This window comes from Monopterus albus, unplaced genomic scaffold, assembly GCF_001952655.1.
Source record: "Monopterus albus unplaced genomic scaffold, M_albus_1.0 scaffold382.1, whole genome shotgun sequence".
NCBI classification, from domain to species: domain Eukaryota; kingdom Metazoa; phylum Chordata; class Actinopteri; order Synbranchiformes; family Synbranchidae; genus Monopterus; species Monopterus albus.
In genome coordinates, this window is record NW_018128262.1 from 111,768 (window position 1) to 131,077 (window position 19,310).

The 19,310-nt window shown below is 40.1% G+C and overlaps 1 protein-coding gene across 1 annotated transcript in view; it reads left to right on the forward strand.

The window, feature by feature from the left end:
- Positions 1–19,310, forward strand: part of LOC109951381 (guanine nucleotide exchange factor DBS-like) — a gene marked incomplete at its 5' end in the record, with an annotated part of 148,395 nt that overhangs the window by 109,662 nt on the left and 19,423 nt on the right. Inside the window, 6 exon segments of the mRNA XM_020585859.1 lie at positions 1,857–1,952; positions 3,749–3,847; positions 10,092–10,163; positions 10,611–10,721; positions 12,267–12,376; positions 13,751–13,866. Of these exon segments, the coding sequence (XP_020441515.1) occupies positions 1,857–1,952; positions 3,749–3,847; positions 10,092–10,163; positions 10,611–10,721; positions 12,267–12,376; positions 13,751–13,866 (604 nt within the window).

Below are 19,310 nucleotides of genomic sequence, written 5' to 3' on the forward strand. Positions count from 1 at the left end.
TGTGGGAGGACGCTGCCTAAATAGAGGTGTAAACAGGTGCACATAATAACAAAGCAGGTGAAACTAATGTGAGTGATGAAGAACGTAAAAAGACCGAAACTAAGGTGAAACAAAAACAGGAAGTAATGTCAAAATAAAAGCCGGACAGGAAGCAACGGAACCGAATCGTGACATTTGGCTATGAAGTGACTCGATTCAGACTACATGAAACAGAGCGGTGGTGTATTCTTACCTCTGTAAATGTGCCGACAAAGGTTTGGAATACCACAAACTAAACATCATTACCAAATAAAGAATACAAAGTGCCATTTCCAGTGTTAAAGATACATTACAGATGCAAAGTCAAATAGGGGATTGCAGTGACTTGAAGTTCCTTGGCAGGGTCAAATTTAGGCTTTTTCTTTAAATTGATTTTGTCATATAACATCATCATTTGAATCTTCTAATGGAGAATTTTAAGCTTAAGAAAATCATTAAGGTCAGCAGAAATAATGACTTCATTTATATTGCGATATACAGTACCTTGGCAGTGCCTGGCAACAGTCCTGCAACTCATTCTGCCTTCATGATGCTGGTGCATTAGTTTGTGCAGCTGTTGAACTGTGCTGCATTATACAGAGAGCTACTTGTGTTATTTAGCCCAGACACACTGATAGAAATGGTGGGGACAAAAATACGAACACCTGTCACTAAAATGCAATACAGTACAGCAGCAGCACAAACAACGGTGCATCTACCTGGTGAAGAAAGCCCAGCAAAGGCTTTTCTTCCTCAAGAAGCTGAAACGTGCTGGTCTCTCCTCTCAGTTGCTCACAAACTTCTACACAAACTGTGCTGCATTGTACAGGAGAGAAAGGACTTGACCCGGGTGGTGAGAACAGCTCAGGGCATTGTAGGGAGTCCTCTTCTGGATCTGGACTCACTATGCACTGACCAGATCCAGAGGAGGGCCGGACGGATTGCTGCAGACCCCACCCACCCAGGCAACAGTCTGTTTGTGCCTCTTCCCTCCAGGAAAAGGTACAGGAATATAAAGACTAAAACAAACAGACTGAGACACAGCTTCTTCCCCAGAGCTGTGAAATCAATCACCCCCCAACCCCTAGTCACACACACAACCTCCCCCCTATGGACAGACACAGAACACTGGACTTCACACCTCTTCCTAAAGACTGAGATATGCACTGAGCTGCACATTATAATGTTACTACACTCTTGCTGCTAACATGCTGCTGACCTGATTAGGTCAGTCAAATCTTACAGTCACATAAATCCCTTTTTATTAGTTCATATTTTTATATTGACTTATACAATTGTGTGTTATGTAAATAATATGTCTGTCTTTTAAGACAGACATATTATTTAAAAAAATAATAAAAAAAATTTGTTGTGCTATGCATAATGACAATAAAGATTCTTGTCTCTCTTGACTCTCCCACAATGATCATATACTCAAAGCAACACTTCTCTGAAACAGTTTGAGCAAAAACTGAATGCCATCATTTTTAGAAACATTGCATCACTGCATTCATTTTAACTTCGTATACATAAACTGCCAGCTGACTGTATATCAGTACTATCTGATAAAGGGGGAAATTACTGTAATAAAAAAAATTGGCCTATATTTTATTCAAACAATATCCTACATTTTTAATTTTTCACTAATGGCATGCCAGCAACATAGCAAACTAGGGCATCAAAAAGTTTTATTTTGATGCCCAGTTAACTTCAGTTATCATACTGGGACCAGTACAGGTGCCAAGATGTACTAACATTTTCAAACAACGCTCAAGTCCTTGTCCTCTTTGTCTGGCTGTGCTGTACTAACTCCTGCGCCGTCTTGCTTTCCCACTCAGTTGATGCTTCTGCCAGCCAATCAGGCCATTCAGCAGCTAATGCTAGGAAACGCTTCACATTACAGGGACTTGCCAACAGGAGGTCTCTGCCATCAGGTAACAGTATGATGTTGACACATCAAGTACTCGCTTATGCCACCTCCATTACTGGCATCTCTGTTGACGCTATCATTCTCACTGTCTTTCCATTGTCCTCTTCATCTGTTACTTGAAAATGTCATCATAATACTCATCATCATCCTGAACAGCAGCATCTATCTAGCCTCTGTCTAGTCAAATGTCCACTCTCCAGTTACACAACTGCCTTCTCCTTTTTCTTCCTCAGGTATTATATCAGTTTCTGTGTTACTGTGTCTTGTTGTTGTCCAGCGGGTCTACCCTTCCCGTGTAGCTCTGCTCCCTTTTTCTTATCTGTTCATGGTGTATCAGGAGGGACGGGGTACTGTTGAAGACACAGGGACATAGCAGGTGATAGACAACAGAGAGAAAACCTGACCAATGTGGCGAGGGCAGCACTGTGCTAAATGTCACCCTCTAATGTTCAAGCCCTCTTGACATTTCAAACCATATTAATATTTTTGGAGGACGGGCCTTGAATCCAGGTTTTCCTTCCCATGTCACAGTAGGCAAGCCAGCCACACTTGCTAATGAGACTAATCTGTGATTTGGGGTTGGGGGGTCTCTTGTGTACATTTCATTGGATGTTAGCTCTGTAAGTAGAATGCCTGACAGTTTACTGAAATGCCACGTGTCAACATATTTATGTGAGGATTAGGAAATATCACCCAGCAAGCCCCTGACATTGGAGAGACGTGCATATGACGTCTATATCATGTCGGCTGGTCCAAGTCTTCATTATTATTTATCCTTTGTGAAGTGCGTGGTAGAGGTTCAAATCCCGATATGACTCTGGATATGACTCATTTTGGATGTCTTTGGACGTCTAATACAAGTTCAGTATTTTGATGTTTCTTTCTACATCTGTGGACGTATACATTAGTTTAAATATTCAGGTGTCTGGTCCAGTCTTATTTTGGAAATCTGTGACGTACACCCACTAAACACAGAGATGTGCCAAGGACGTCTGTGTCAGACTTTGGAAAAGTGGTCCACTGAGCAGCCAGAAGTTGTTTTGGATGTCTTCTGTATGTTCAGTTTGGACATCCATCAGACATCTTTACAAGGTTCAAAATGAAACTTCTTATTTAGATGTCCTCTCTCCATTTAGACATCCATTACTGACCCCGTGCTGAACATCAGTGGACGTCCAAGTTCAGACTTCATGTTGCAGTCAGGACAATATTGCTGTGTCACATTGTTGCTAAATAACATTTCCGTGGACATTCTGCCAGCCTGCTATGTATTTTTCGCAAATGATTCTGTTGTTGCGACCCCAGTCACTTGCTGCTGTTGCTGTGTTAGTTCATGAATTCTGGGAAGCATGGTTTTGAAACCCCAAATGAAGGGAGTTGTGAATTTGTTTAGGTGCTGCTCAGTTAGTAAAAGGAGGGAGTGGACGCTGAGTTAAAAGGGTTTTTATAGATTGTTTGTTGGTTTCATGCATTTCCTTCTTCTTCTTTCCTTTGCTGAACTGTTATTTTCCATGATGCAACATTTTATAACTAATTATTACATAAATTGCTATTATTATTATCAAGTGCTTAAACAGCTTGTGTTTTGATGTGTCAACCTACTGGATTTAAAAAAATATTAAACAAAACCTCTTCCCTTCTTTTATTCTCTGTTTTTCTTTTGTTTACACTCCATCTAATGCCCCATCTCTCCCTCCATCCTCATCTGCTTCTTCATTTTTTATCTTTCACTTTTTCTGTCTCTCCCTGTTTGTTGCTTTCAATGTCTCTTCCTCCATCCTGACACCTCTCTGGCTGTAGAGCCTGCTGCTAAGGAGGCAGAGGTCCCCCGCCGCTTCTCTCTCACTTCCTCTCTCGCCTCCTCTTCGTCATCCTCCTTCGCCACACGACGCACAAAAGGTACAGTCTTCCTCGCTTCATGTTTTGCCATTTTTATACTTTCTTGCTTTTCTGTTCTCTTCACATTCGCTTTTACAATCACACACAATAAACTAATGCTGTTATCTTAACATCCTTAATGTGTTTTTTTCTCCCACATCAAAAACATTTCTGTAAATGACATGCCCTGCCCTCTGTTTTAAGAAAAGACATCAATATGTAAAATGTTTTAGTTTCATCCAACTTACCTCTGTGCATGTACAGTCCAGTATGCTGTGGTTTCTCTGGCTGAGCAGATAACCAGAATTATTTGAATACAAATAGAAACAGATCCATTCTCTGAAAACACACAGAACTGAGTTTGCAGCATCTATCCCTCAGCTCACAGTAAATGAATGGCTTCACCAATTCAAATGTGATGGGCTGGAGATGATCTAATCTCATCTACCTTATTGCAGAAAAGTTTGAGCTGTACCGGATGAGCAGTTAAGCGATGGCTGCTGTTGAGTAAGCCTGGCTATAGTGGCAACCTATTTATTTTACTGATTAAGCAGGAGAAATATGCTCCTCTAACAGTGGCTATAGCATGCTTGTAATTCAGTACACATTTGTCACCAGGGGTGGAAAACCTCCTGTTTTGATTTTGTCAATTTCATTACAATCTCCAGCAGGTCTATGTAAAAATGTGTTTCATCAGTAAGCCAGGGTGCAGACTTCTTTAGCCATATGGTTTTTGCAGTAAGATGTGCAACTGAACCCAGGACACAGCCGGGTGCAGTGACCACTGGTAATCCTCAGCAAGACCTACTGGGTATCTGCTGGTCCTTAATACTCAAAAATATTCTGAATTTTATGCCTTAAAAATCTTCATACTTTAGTGCATTACTGGGGAAAAGTAGTGCAGCCCAGTGGCTCCTGCAGCCATGATCCTGTACGCACTGTGAATACAGCCATTGTACAGTCAACATAAAGCATATATATCTATATATAGCTATATATCTTTATTTATCTTTTACCTAATATGATATATCTATATACTCTATATTTATCTATCTCTCTACCTAAGATGATATCACTTATGGTTTAGTCCCACTCACCAGGAGGGTGAGGGAGAACTGAGATAGGACTCAAGATGGCTGACCCAGGTGCTAGTAAAAAGGTGGTTTAATGGTGGGAAATGCACAATAACAACAAAACAACGTATCATAGTCCATGTACAGAAACCAGCAAAGTAGGGCAGAGATGGTGGAGGAGACCAGGACAACCAGGGAAGTAGACAAGCTAACGGCAGAAAACAGGAGAGTGGGAGGATCAGGACGGACAGGTGAATAGACAACTAACCAGGAGGAATGGCAAACGAAAAGGGAAATCCACAGCACAGGAACTGTCAGCGTGGAATGTCCAGAGAGTATAACACAAAACAAATAATCAACGTACAAAATGAGATCCACAGCACAGGAACTGTCAGCGTGGAATGTCCAGAGACGTATAACACAAAACAAATAACCAACGTACAAAATGCAATCCACAGCACAGGCACTGTCAGCGTGGAAAGCAAAATGTCACACAATACATACCACGAATATCGGGCTGTTACGGGGTATGCAAGTTATGTTAGGTAATGCAAGTTAATGCTCCGGCGATGACGGAGCGTCTGCCAGAGGTATAAATAAGGAAGAAGGTAATCATCAGGATGCACCACAGCTGTGCGTACCGACAAAACGAGTTACTAATTACTGGAATGCAATGCAGCTGAGGTGCAGATCCCGCAGGATCAAGAGAGCAGAGGAGAGAAAGGCGGAAGAGAGGCAGGTCACGCCGGAGCGGACCTGACAATCATGCACCCCCAGAGTGAATATTCGTCCCTGATGTGAACCTGCACAGTTTAGAGTGGGTGACACGCACTGACTTCACCTGCCTGTAGTATCAGTGGAACATGTGCAGGGTATTTTTTATTTATCATGGCTTGTGAGCTGCATTCATGTGTTATCTCAATATTTAAGTGTCAGATCAATGTTTCTCAGACCTGCTGGAGCACACCTCCTCGAGGCCTGCTGTTCACTCTGTGGGAGGTTGGTGGGAGAGTGTGGATGAGAGAGGCTGCTAAACTGAATGAGCAACTAATGCTCAAAGTCAGAGAGCATGCTGCACTCGCTCCAAGCTGTGCAGGGCTCATCTTCTTATGAAAATATACTGTATGTTGATGTAATGACAAAATAGCCTACACTATGTCATTATAACCAGGAAATACAGAAGTTTGCATCCCCTTACTTAAAGAGTAAAACAGAATTCTTTTCTTATCAACATAATATCTAACTCACATTCAGCTACAACTGTACAACTGTTCCTTCATCAACAGAAGTAACAAAAATGGTCAGAGAGTGTATAAAATGGAAGTTATAGTAAAATAATGAAAGTGCAGAAGTTTGCATCCCCCTTTATGAAATGTTCTCTAATACTTTGTATGTCCTCCCTAACCTCCTCCAACCTCTCTGAGTTCCCTCTAAGCAGTGTTTGTGTTACGTATTTCAGGTGTAATTTTAGACCACTCTACATGGCCTACTTGTTCCAGGTCTACCTGATTGCTTGATTGTCTGCTGTGTACAGCCCTCTTCACATCAACCCACGGGTTTTCAAAGAGAACATTTCATAAAGGAGGATGCAAACTTTTGCCCTCAACTGTAACTGTCGTAATAATGTGAAAAATGTTTTACTGTAAAAGTATCCCCTAAAACCGAGCAAAGTATCTGGTTATAATGAGAAAGGTTTCTCCTAATAACAAAATCTATGCTATGTTCTTGTGCGTGCTGTGAAATATAATCCTGCAGGTGCCACTGGTGCAGCCTGTGAAAAAATGGTTCCATGGTGTAGTTCTTTTTCTCAGCTTGTATTAATCACACTGTAATAAAACTACCAAACTAAACCAACTTCAAAGCAGAACAGACTTTGCAGCCTGGTCAGAATCTATCAGAGAGCACTCATCTGGGGAGCTGTGTGAGGTAACATAGGTTGAGTGGCGACCAAAGATGGACAGCGCAGTGTGGTCTTAAAAAGGTCTTGATAAACTGGTTAAAACCTACAGAAACAGAGTTCAAGCTAATAGGCCAGTGTGTCCAGCGGTAAAGACATTTGTTAATATTACTAGCTAGTGACACTTCAGATTTAATACAAAAAGTCATCTACCGTAACAGGTGTGATCAAAGGGGCACAGTCAGATCAGAAACCACTACCTTGTGCAATCAAACCAGGCCAGGTGTGCAGCCACTGCAGTGAGTAACCTCAGGCACAAACCAAGTGGAACCAGAAATATCAGTAGGCACCAGGGTGGCTTTACTGGTAGGATCACAAGCCTTATTTAGGTGTTATTTAGGTGAATCCTTTAAATTAAGGCAACACTGCCACCTGGCAAGAAAATATTTGATTTAAGTCATGTTTCACACAAACTAGTCATATCCAGATTATGTCTGAAAATCAAAGAATGTTTCAGCATTTAGTACACAGCCATCCGATATTCATAAAACCAAATTTGAGGGTCATGTTGAGGCAGGAACCTCAGGTCACAGCTGCCCCAGATAAAAGGCCAGTTATTAATACATTCATTAAAATATATTAGATAGGTATTCAACCGATAATAAAGATGAAGAAACAGTACTGAGGTGGGTTTACCCTTCAGGACATGCCAGGTCCACAACACACACTCAGACTGAATCTGTACTGTGTGTGTCTCCATGTACAGAGTGGGGGCAAAAAAGCCTTTATCTTGTGACCTTTTCCCCATTTACTGCTCTCCTGGTATTTATGAGATGCCTGCAGAAAGTCAAGCCTTTGCTGTGGATCAAAACAGTTTGAGAGGGAAAAAGCTGCAAATGAGTAGACATACATATTCTTTTTATAAAAGTGACAGTTAGGAAATAAGAATTTTGATAAAATGACATTTGGAAGGTAGGGTGACATTCAAGGTGGCAGCAGATCTGTAATTTACCATATGAATACTGATGAGACATTTCCAGCAGACAGAGACCAGGAGGAATTAGAAAAAACCAGAAGAGAACTATTAAAGTTTCCCTTTCCATTCACTCTTATATGCTTTTATTGTTTTTATTTCTTCCTACATGAGGTCAAGATTGTTTCAGTCAAGAAAAACCAATGTGAGCACTGTAGTTCCCACTGGCTGCAAAGGTCCTATAAGGTTAAGGAAGGAGTTGTTTAATCCAAACCAGGATCTTTTTCTAAACCTAACAAACCCTTTTTGTGGCTAAATCTATTGGAACTGTGACAGTCCCATAATTCCAACTGTGTTTGTGATTGTTACTATGACAGGGCGTCCCGTTCTAAGGTAGGGACAAACAACATATATTGTCGATTTAGGCCAGACAGTTTGGGAAATAATATAATATAAACTTTATTTATAGCGTGATAAATTAGTCACAGTACTGCAATTTTTCACTTTGTTTTCTCAGACTATATGAAGCAATCTAGGAAGCAGGAATTCTATATTTTATCTAATAGACAATGGAAATGATGAGAACAGAGCCACTTAGAGAAGTGATAGGGACTCCCACTTTTCTATACTCTTGATGTTCATTTATTACAGCGGTAAAGTGCAAATCATATTCAGCTGCATAAAGAGGCATTTATTGCACCTATGTCTGAATAACATAAAACATACTTAAAACATTGTGGAAAGAAGCTTTGGGGGTAAATCTCACCTTTTTAAAATGTTAGCATCTAATTTTTTAAATACGCAAAACAAGATCATAAATCACAATTACATAAAATTACACCCACGTCAAGACAAACAAACCAGTGATAGAAAACACATGAACACAAATGCTGTTGCTGAGAAATATGCAATAACTGTTTAATATTTTACATTATGCCACATTATTACCTTTCTCTCTCTTCCTTTTTTAATATCCTTGCTGATACATAGCACTCATTCTGATGCCTGTGTATTTAAGATAAACAACAAATAAAAAAAACAAAAGGAACAAATAATAGTGATGCAGTATCACAATGGAACAAGGACATCTTGTGTATTAGCAGCACAAAGGCCATTCTCAATGAATAAACAATATAGAAAGGATACTGCAGTATGTTGTACATTAACAATAATAAATTACAGTGACTCCCAGGACAGTCAGTCAGTAGATGTAGCGACCCTTTGGGCCCCTCTCCACCCACCAGTCAGTCAGGTTTTCATTGACTAATGTACTTCATACTTGCTTGTACCACTGGTCATGTATGTTATTCTTACTATTTAGTAATAGCAGCAGCAGCAGCAGCTCTTCCATGATAATAAAACCTATAACAACAACAATGTTGTAATTATTAAGATACTTATTTAACAGCATCACAGTGGGTGTTACAGGGAGAAGATATACTCTTCTACTAGATCCCAAATTTACATAGTATCCTCTAACTTGTCTTACAATGCATGTATTTAATCAAATAATAGAGTTTTCTATGGTGCGTGTTGTAAAAGTTCAGGTGTTTAGATTTTATTCAACCATATTGTTTAATTAGATCTTAATTAAAGAATTAAAGCATTAAAGGCAACCAGTATGCATTTTTCTGAGATGCCTTACTCTTTCATTAACCATGATGTTAGGATTAATCCACAAACTTTGGTTTCTGGAAGTGGAAAGGTCAATATTTTAAACTGTCGCCAGTATTACAAATAACAATTCAGTTGCACTTAGAGACATTTTTTAGGTTATGATTTCATAAAATATAGACCATTCAGGCCAGTTTTATAGTTTTTTTTTCATGTAATAACCTTTTTTTTTTTATTTACTGAAGGTCCAGCCCAGTTTTTTTGTTTACTGGCAGCCAAAAGCGAAATAGCAATGACAAAAAATAGTGCACGTTTTAAGCTTGAACTGTAAAGTGGGAAACAATTTTCTAAACCAGGTCTTGGGTTAATGAACATAGAACATAGTTGGCAACAGAGAGTACAGACATTTTATTTACATTTGCTCTCCACCATAACAGTATTGGTGAGACAGACCATTTTTCTTAAATGTACCTACATATTATTGTACATTTGTGTGATATCTCTGGTTTCATTACATTTTATTTGCAGTCCTAAATAAGTTATTTCATTTTCCTTTCACTGTACTGTTGTTCAAGGACGTTAGTTGTGATTTTCCTGTTGACGTCCTTAGTGTGCAAAAAGTCCAGTTTCTTATGTCTCTTTGACATGACAGACAGAAATGTTGGTGTCTAACTAAGTTTCTTGTCATGTGTCATTTCCTCTGACCAGGCCCCCTCTCCGTTAGCATAAAAAGCAAGAGACATGAGATAAAGAGTGATCCCACTCCATTTGGTTATGAAGGTACATGAACCTGCAAAGATATGTCATGAGTGTGTTGTACAGGCTCTGAGCACATTGGGCCTCCTGTTTGGTTCATCAGACGCAGCTTGTTTTGTGATTTTTCTATTTATGTGCTTGTTCATGTGTTATATTTCATTTCTTGCCTGCTGTGTTGACTCATGTTGTGATTCATGATGTGACGGTTCAACATGCATGGGTGTCAAATGAAGAAGCATCCGAAAAAGCATGTTTGTGTGTGTGTTTTAGTGCGGTGAGGGGTTTGTTGGTGATTAGGCCTTTTGACTGTCAATTTTTGCATGCATAGATTTGTACTGCTCTCTTGACTAATATAAATTGGACTAAATTTCATTTTGTTTATCAAGACCCTCACATTTTACTGTTTGGTTGACAATGTTGAACGATTATTGAGGGATCACTATGACAAGGATGCATGTGGCTTCCCTCCAGATACTTTGCGAGGTGCTATGGCTGCGGTCGGGAAACATCAGAGTATGACTAGTAGCACTGCTACCATTGCTGGTCGCATCTCAGCTGTCCCTAGATCCACCTCCCAACCAGGTAACAGCAGAGGAGACCTCGTGTCCACAGTCTTCTTGAACTGATTTCACTTGCATGTATTGATGGACTGAGGAGAAAATCGAGCTACAGTCTTCTTTGGCTCGGTGTTTCATTTTCTCAGCACTCCTGATGTGTAACTTCATGTTTCTGCAGCATTGTGACTTCTCCTTTCAGGCTGGTCTTAAAGACATGTTCCAAAATTCAGGTGGAATGTAACCCGTAGTTCCACCTGAGCCATCTACCAGCCATGTCCATTAAATGGCCCCACACAGCCTGAGTGTTCTGTAACTGAATGTGTGTACTTTGGTCAACAGGTCTTTATGCCTGAGTAATAAAATAGGTCATTTGACAGTGCTCTCTATATGCACGTGATACACCTAACCATGATCCTGTGGTTTAGTTTTGGTAACTATAGTTGATTGGCTAAGGTTAGGGGAAGATATATTTATCATTGGTAAGAGAGTGGAGTCAGCTGTGGTCTCCGGGTTGAAGTCATGATGATTATTTACCTGGGTAGAGATAAAAGCACCGAGGTCTTCTGCTTCCACATTAGCAATGTTCTTGTCTAGCTAGGTGCTAAGCTTTGACTCCAGCTAAAGAAGAAGGCTCCTCTAGAACACAAAATTCTTCTTCAAAATTCATTCCCTATTTTCAGCACCATAATAAAAATGGCCTTGACTTAGTTGTTATATTCTGCTTAATGCTTAAAAGGTCTACTGCTTCTGTGACAGTTGCAGCACTGCAGGACTCCAGTAGTGCATATACAAAGTGGTAGCCACAGTTAAGCCTCAGACAACTGCAGTGTGCCCCCTGTGCTGATAACACAACTTTTAGATCTAATTTAACACATTATTTTTTAAAAGAGGTTAGTAGTGTGACTAGAAGTCTCGGCTCCTCGACCAACAAGCTACAGCAGGGCACACAAACAGAGACAGGGACTCTATCGCGTGGGCTCTTGATTGGCAACTCAGCCAATCACTTGTGAATCTCATTGTTTTCTTGTTTTCTCTGCCATTTGTGTTAGATGAAAGTCATATCAGGAGGAAATTGCTGTTGGACTGTGTATTACAGGACAAACAGCACCTCTTTATAATCTTTATAATCAGAGTACAAAGTAAATTCATTTTTACACTCAAATTATACCTTATTCACTTTTCATGGCATCAAACATTTCAGCATTTGAGCAAAAAACTAGTACTATTTTTGCTGCCATTTTCAAAATCCTTGCTCACAGACTTCTGCTTTTATTATTTCCTATTGCAGGCAAAGCTTTCCAAGAGTGTGTCCATGAGAAATATCCTTTTATAAATAAAAGTAAATGCTTCATACAAAGCTTGTATGGACCTGTCTGTGAGAAGCTCGACTACAGGTTTAATTCTTGTAAACAAACTCATCGAGCTTTCATAATGATGTCAGACTGATTACAGTGCACAGCGACATTGCTTTCCTGTCAGTGAGGCACAACCACCAGCCGCAGCACAGTAATATCTGCCTTGTTTATGAGTCCATTTTTAGTGGTTAATAATGTATAATGATTCCTTTCAGGTTGGACCCAGCGGCGTCTCCCTTCCATAGACACTGAAGACTTTGAGACGATCCCCTCTAGTGTAGAGGAATCCTCCAACTCTTCAGAAGAGGAAAGCAATGATAAAAATGTAGGTGATACTGGATAATGCAGTTCACCGATGGTAGAAAGTGTAATAATGTTTAACCTTAATATCCCCTGGAATCTAAAATGTATTTAATGGCGAAACTAAGCAAAAGCTGAAGTTGGAAATAATTTTATTCTTACTTAAGGCCAGACTTAAGTACCACTCAACACTGTCATACAATACTTTGGCCAAAGTGAAAAAAGTAGCTCAATCTAACCCTTTCTGCTCCTCAGCTTGTGGCATCCACCACTCTCTGATCACCCTCCATCCCTCAGCAGCTCTCCACTCATCCCTGGTTTTCTCTTATTCATTTTCCCCTCATTTCTTCTAAATACCCTGCCTATCTCCCTGAAAGACGACCCCTCAGCTGCCTAATTACTGTGTATCCCCTGGATGTGTGTCTCGTTAGCAGCGGGCACTGCTGAATGACATTTAAGAAGTTAGGGAGAGAGGAGGGATGAAAGGGGTCTTCTGGGTATGGCAGTTTTTTTGAGATGTATTATAATCTGTGTGATGAACAGTGGAAAGGCACAAAGGCACACAAGTAGTGCACACACTGGGATGTCAGTGGCACGCTCATGCACTCTATTTTGCACTATGCAATAGATGACAAATGAAGATCTTTGTGTTTATCAATAGGAAAGAAAAATGTGTGTCTGCCTGTGGGAGCAGCTTGATGACAACTCAAAACCTTGTAATCTTCTAGACTTTACAGTGTTAGTACAGTCCACAATTTGTCAAAGCGTGTCAAGAGGAGGCAGTTTGCACCCAGTCTGATGATACTGATCGATATTTTTCTATAAACAAACAGCAGCTTAAAGAATCTGTTTAAAGCTTATCAATTGGATTTAGATTTTCTATATAAAAATTTTAAAATAAAAAATGGATGTTTGATCAATGTACAATGGAAAGTAGAAAAATGGAAAGTCATAGTATTTGTATGCCTGTTCATGGGTTGCTTGAGAGGACATGCTAAATATAGAGTCTGACCCAGCTTGTGTCTGATTGGTCAGTGGGGCAGCCCGTTTCAGAGCCTAGAAATGAGAGAGTTACGACAGTGAGGGGTCAAAACATAGCAGGTCAGGTGCCTGGTACATTTGCAGTCATAAGAGAGGCAGTATGTCTACAGTATATGGCTGGGTAATGCCAAAGCAATAACAGGGCTGCACTTTGGCTCTTAGACAGGGTAGCTTCAGCCTACATACTCTGGCACTAATGGCATTTGTCAGTTTAACCAGCAAAAGCTATAGTCAACTGAAACTGAGGAGCTATTTGCCAGCATCAGGGTTTAGTGAATCCATATATTCCACCAACCTGGTAAGATGTCCACAATGAAAATGGGTGGATACAGTTTGACTCAGTCATTTTGTTCTGTAGGGTGACAGCAGTCATTACCGGGTGCAGCTGACCTGTGAGTCTCATGAAACCAAGGACCTCGTTCTGGACACCGGTGACCCCATCCAGTTTATAAAGGAAGCAAACAATGAACGCTGGTGAGTTTGATTTTATTTCCACCGTCAGACTGTGGGAAGTCACTCTGCTTGTTCCTGCCTACTCACAGTTTCCCGGTGCTAGTGCAGCTCTCTGTATATCTCTGTATAAACATGTGCCACATGTACACACACGTAGCTGGCTAAGTGTGTCCCCATCAACCAGATGAAGCACATTTTGTTCATCAACGAAGGTGTGAGAAAACTATTAGTTGGTTCCCAGTTTAAGAGGAAAGCATCTCACAAGGCAAAAATAAACAGTCTGATGGTTGACTTTGTTTAGGCTACTTGTGCTGAGAACCTCACTCACTCTGTCTGCCCTCAGTAAACTTTAACTGCACTGCACGTTCTGTGTTTCCATTCCCAGTCATGGAATGTGTTTATTTTAGTTTGCCTAAGGAGTTCATATTTTTGGCTTCTTTCTTTCATTCTTTGTAGAAGACTTCTGCTGTTCAAGCACATTTTCCATAGCAACACAAGGACCAAAGTTTGCCTGTTACTGTCTTTTTACTGTTTTCTGCTTACTTTAAGATTTATTCTTGAATACATGTATGTAAGCCCAGCATTTCATCATTTCATTGTTAAAAACTCTACTTGTTTATTTATTTATTTGCTGAGTCAGCAACAACGAAAACTAAAATGACAACAAGTATTAATGAAACATAAAATAGTAAAAAGTGATACAGCTCAAAAACCATAAGTGTAACACTTAAAACAGCATATACACTGATATCTTGTACATTTAGCCACTACTTATAGCAAAAAAATAACAGAAATTCTTCCTTCATGGTCCTTTAGTCACATATTCTGTGGAAAAACACATTTTAATCTGAGACAACTCTGTGATTTCTTAGATGTACAGGAAGCAGCTGGCCTTTAAGGGTTCCTGGGCACTTCATTCCCAACACTACAGCCCCTTGGCCCCCATGCTGCACCAGACATCACTCCCAGAGAACACCAGGGTTTTCACCCCCAGTCCTATGTCACATCATGGTTTTCCTTGCCCACATGCTGCCACTAGCCTGCGGTCAGCAGATTTTATATTCATCCACCATGATGCCCACCAGGGGGCCTTTGCAATCGTTGTACGACAGCCGTGAGTGTCCGTGTGTATGAACTTGGCGACTAACACTGGGTGGCGGATGTCTGCGGCATTTCCGTGGATCGCCTTAAACTGGCTTACTTGGATTTTGATAATTCTGGGACCCTGGCACAGCCCCCAAGGCTGGGAAGGCCACCCTGCTGGCCACCCCAACCCTACAGTGGGGTGGGCCCTATGACCTCCGGCCCATCCCGAGAGAGAGACAGATACAGAATACAACTTGAAAATATAGGAAATAAGTAGACACTATTAAAAAAAAAAAGTTAGAAAAAATCAGCAAACAAACCGAATACTCCAGATGTGGTGTTCAAGCTGTTATAAAGAAATCTGAAGAATCCGGAAAGGGCAAAGACAAAAACAGGAGAGGAAGACCAAGTAAATTGTGAACCTCTGATGAGACGTTTCTCAGAGTTTCTTCTTTGAGAGTCTGGAGGAAATTCATCAAAGCCCTGGCTCAGCAGTATCTGGATGCTAAGTCATCCTCTGGAAAATATTTTATATTCTGGATCAAAAATCTATTTATTAAGTGCCTGTTAAGGTGCTTGACCTTTTTGTACCTGTTTCTATTTTCCACCATGAGGTAGACTGGGTATTGAACTTCACAACTTTTTTTTAATATTGTCCTGAACCTCAGGCTGTGGAGAATTTCAAACAATTCCCAAATGTGTTTATAAACTCTGACAAATGATCCTTACAGTATCAGAACATGTCAATGACATGTTCCATACAGTACCGTAAATGTTTTCATACCCTGTAACAGATTGCCAACCTGTCCATGGTATACCCTGCCTTTAATCTAATGCCTGCCAGGCTCCGGCCTCACGCCACCCTGAACAGCATAAACAGACAAAGAAAATGGATGGATGGACCTTGCAAAGCAGTGCAATGCAATGGAGCAACAGTAGTAGTGTCAACCTCAAATATGATGAATCTATCCTCTCTGACAGCGTATCAAGAAAAATTGAACATTAGGCTTCCGTAACACAGCATTTGAGGCAGGGCTATTTGGTTAGTTTGTATCAGTATTTATGATATTCTGTAGTTTTGTTAAATGAAAGACTTCCTGTGCTGCTATCTGTAATAATTACCCATGCTATGGCATCCCTGGTCAAGAGTCCATCTTGAGTTTGGTCCACATTAATCATTCAGGCCCAAGAAAGGAAATGCAAGTGGTGCAACAGCTGCTGCACTGCTTTCCTACATAGTCCTGATGAAGCAGTAGGAAATACAGCAACAAAACATGAGCCTAATGGTCTGTTGTCATGTCAAAGGATGCAGCTGAGAACACAATGATTGACTGATTGATTGATTGATTGATTGATTTATTCTTTCAAACATGCAGAACAGAACAAAACAAATGACAACAACAACACACATAATTATAAAATATCCAACCAATGCTAATCCAAAATCAGTTTGCTTACCCTATTACATGTTTGAATGGAGTACGAAGTCAGACTTATCCAGTCCTACCCCATGACATCATATTATACAAATTTCATGCATCATTGGCTGCAAGCAGTATCTCTACATAAATAAAACAGAGTGTTTCCATATGCCTTCTTGAATAAATCTTATTCTTGCATATATCTTGTATAACACATACATTTATATTTATATTTGAACTCCTCAATTCTAGTACTATTTTTCATGTCCACACTTAAATTATTCCATAATTTGACCCCACTTATAGAAATACAAAATCTTTTTTTGGTTGTACGTATAGCATGAACTTTTAGATTTAAGTGACCCCTTAAGTTATATCCCCCTTCCCTTTCACCAAATAACTTTAGGATTCCACCAGGTAATAAGTCGTTCCTGGCTTTATACATAAACACAGCAGTCTTATATTCCACCAAATCAAAGAACTTCAACAATTTGGACTGTATGAAAACTGCATTTGTGTGATCCCTATACCCCATCCTGTACACAACTCTTATCGCTCTCTTCTGTAATATGTACAATGGTTGAAGTGAACTCCTGTAAGTGTTTCCCCAGTTTTCAACGCCATACTCCAAATATGGCAAAATCAATGAACAATACAAAATCCGCAATGCTTTAACGTCCAGCATATGTCTAACCCTTGCCAATATCGATATACTTTTAGCTATTTTATGCTGAACATGTCTGATATGAGATTTCCAGGATAATCTGTCATCAACCATTACCCCCAGAAATTTAATTTCATATACTCGTTCAATGTTGGCACCCCCAATTCTCAATTGAAGTTCATTATGTGGTCTACGGTTCCCAAATACCATATATTTAGTTTTCTCCAAATTCAAAGATAGTAAATTACTATCACACCATTTCTTTATCTTCACAAATTCCTCTGAAACCCTTACCGAAAGTTGCCGTAGGTTTTCATCAGATGCCCAAATGGTAGTATCATCAGCAAACAAAACCACTTTAACATGTCCTCCATCAGGTCGGTAATGGCCAAAGATGTTGATCGGTTCGACCTAAAACCGTCTTGGCAATCAGAGAGGATTTTATGTTTGTCAATAAATGTATCTAATTTGTTATTAAAGAGTTTTTCCAGAATTTTTGAAAATTGTGACAACAGAGAAACCGGCCTGTAATTTGTGAAGTTATGTTTATCACCAGATTTATACAGAGGGATAACCTTTGCAATTTTCATCTTATTAGGGAACTGCCCAAGTCGAAACGGCATGTTAAAAATATGGGTTAATGGTTTGCATATTCCCTCAATTACCCATTTAACAGTTGTCTTAGTGATACCATCACTATCACTAGATGTTTTGTTACCACATTTATTCACTATCTCTATAATTTCCTTTTCAACTATGGGCTTCAAAAACATAGAACTCATGTTCCTTTCGATTGTATTATTATTTATAGTGACGGATGTATCATCTGTACAAATGCTTCTTGCTAAACCAGGACCAACATTCACAAAGAACCTATTAAACTTATCTACTACATCCTCCAATCTATTAACCGGTGTATCATTATCCATAAAATATTGAGGGTAGTTACTCTTGCTGGAACTGTTTCTAATCAATTTATTTAATATATTCCAAGTACCTCTCATGTTATTTTTATTATCCTCTAATACTTTAGAGTAATATAGTTTCTTACATCTCCTCAAAATCTCAGTTAATTTGTTCTTATATGACTTATATTTTCCTTCCGCCTTCTTTGATCTGTCCTTTATGAATTGTTTATATAACGCATTTTTCTTTTTGCATGCATTCTGTAAACAATGGCTTCAGAAAAATAGTAAATCACAATTTCATTTACCACACCACCAACTTTTGGTTTGCCAGGAAATAGCAGCTACTGCCTGTGTGGATAAATAGCCTCTGGGCTCCACTGGTGAAATAGTGTTTTGGTCTCATGCAAGTTTGTGCATTTGGAAGTCACTAATATACGGTGGCCCCAGTAGACAAATGTCATACAGCAGCACATTTCCAATAATGTTTGTATGTGCTTTGTCCTGTACTAATATGTTTGTCTTATTTGAATATAAAGATTTTCCATCAACTCACAGACACCTTTAAAACCATCTCTTGTCATCTGCAAATATGGAACTTTTCTTTATGAGCACCAGTTTAAACTGTCTACCTGACAGACAGTCAACGGGCTGTTTGGGGGGTTAAGTCTTGGTTTTAGAGTTAAGGCTAGACTGAGAAAACATCAGCCCATCCAACCACATCTAGTCAGCACCAAGTCTCAATATGAGCAGAATAAAGAGGGAATTCTACTGTGGTGCATAATGCCTGAGTCTGGCAGCAGCCTCCTGCATCCTCAAAGCCAACTTTTCAGAAGGAAAAGTAAGGAAGGAATGATGTACAGGCCATCTAATATTGCTAACAGACAAACCACTCCCATGAAGGTGTAAGACTCCCTAAAACAGTTACAAATTTAATGCATTTCCCTTTCTTCCCTGTCTCCTGTCATTCCAAAAAACTTTGGTTAATTTGTGGGCAAGATGGCGCCAGTGTGTGCGGCTGCTCGTCTGTTGCTCTCATTCTGGCTGCTGTTTGTGGCGTTTTTAATTGTCAATGTATCAAGGACGGAGTCTCTGCTGGTGTACGATCGCCGGTTCCTTTTGGACCTTCAATCTAAGGGCGGGGATCTATGTGTGCTTGGACGTGACGGACGAGGAACTGTTCCCCCGGTTTTATCGGGGATCCCGGCTTACTTGCTCCGGGCCTCGGCCTTGTTCCCCTGGCGGAAACGTTTTCGTCGGCGTGGCCGGCGTAGTGGGCGGTTGGTGAGACTAAAGGCTCATCTTACATACTCTTCGTCTAGCCCCTGGAGGGGCTGGAGACCTTACCCCAGGTCTATGGTGCCGCGGCGTGTACTGGATCCTAACCAC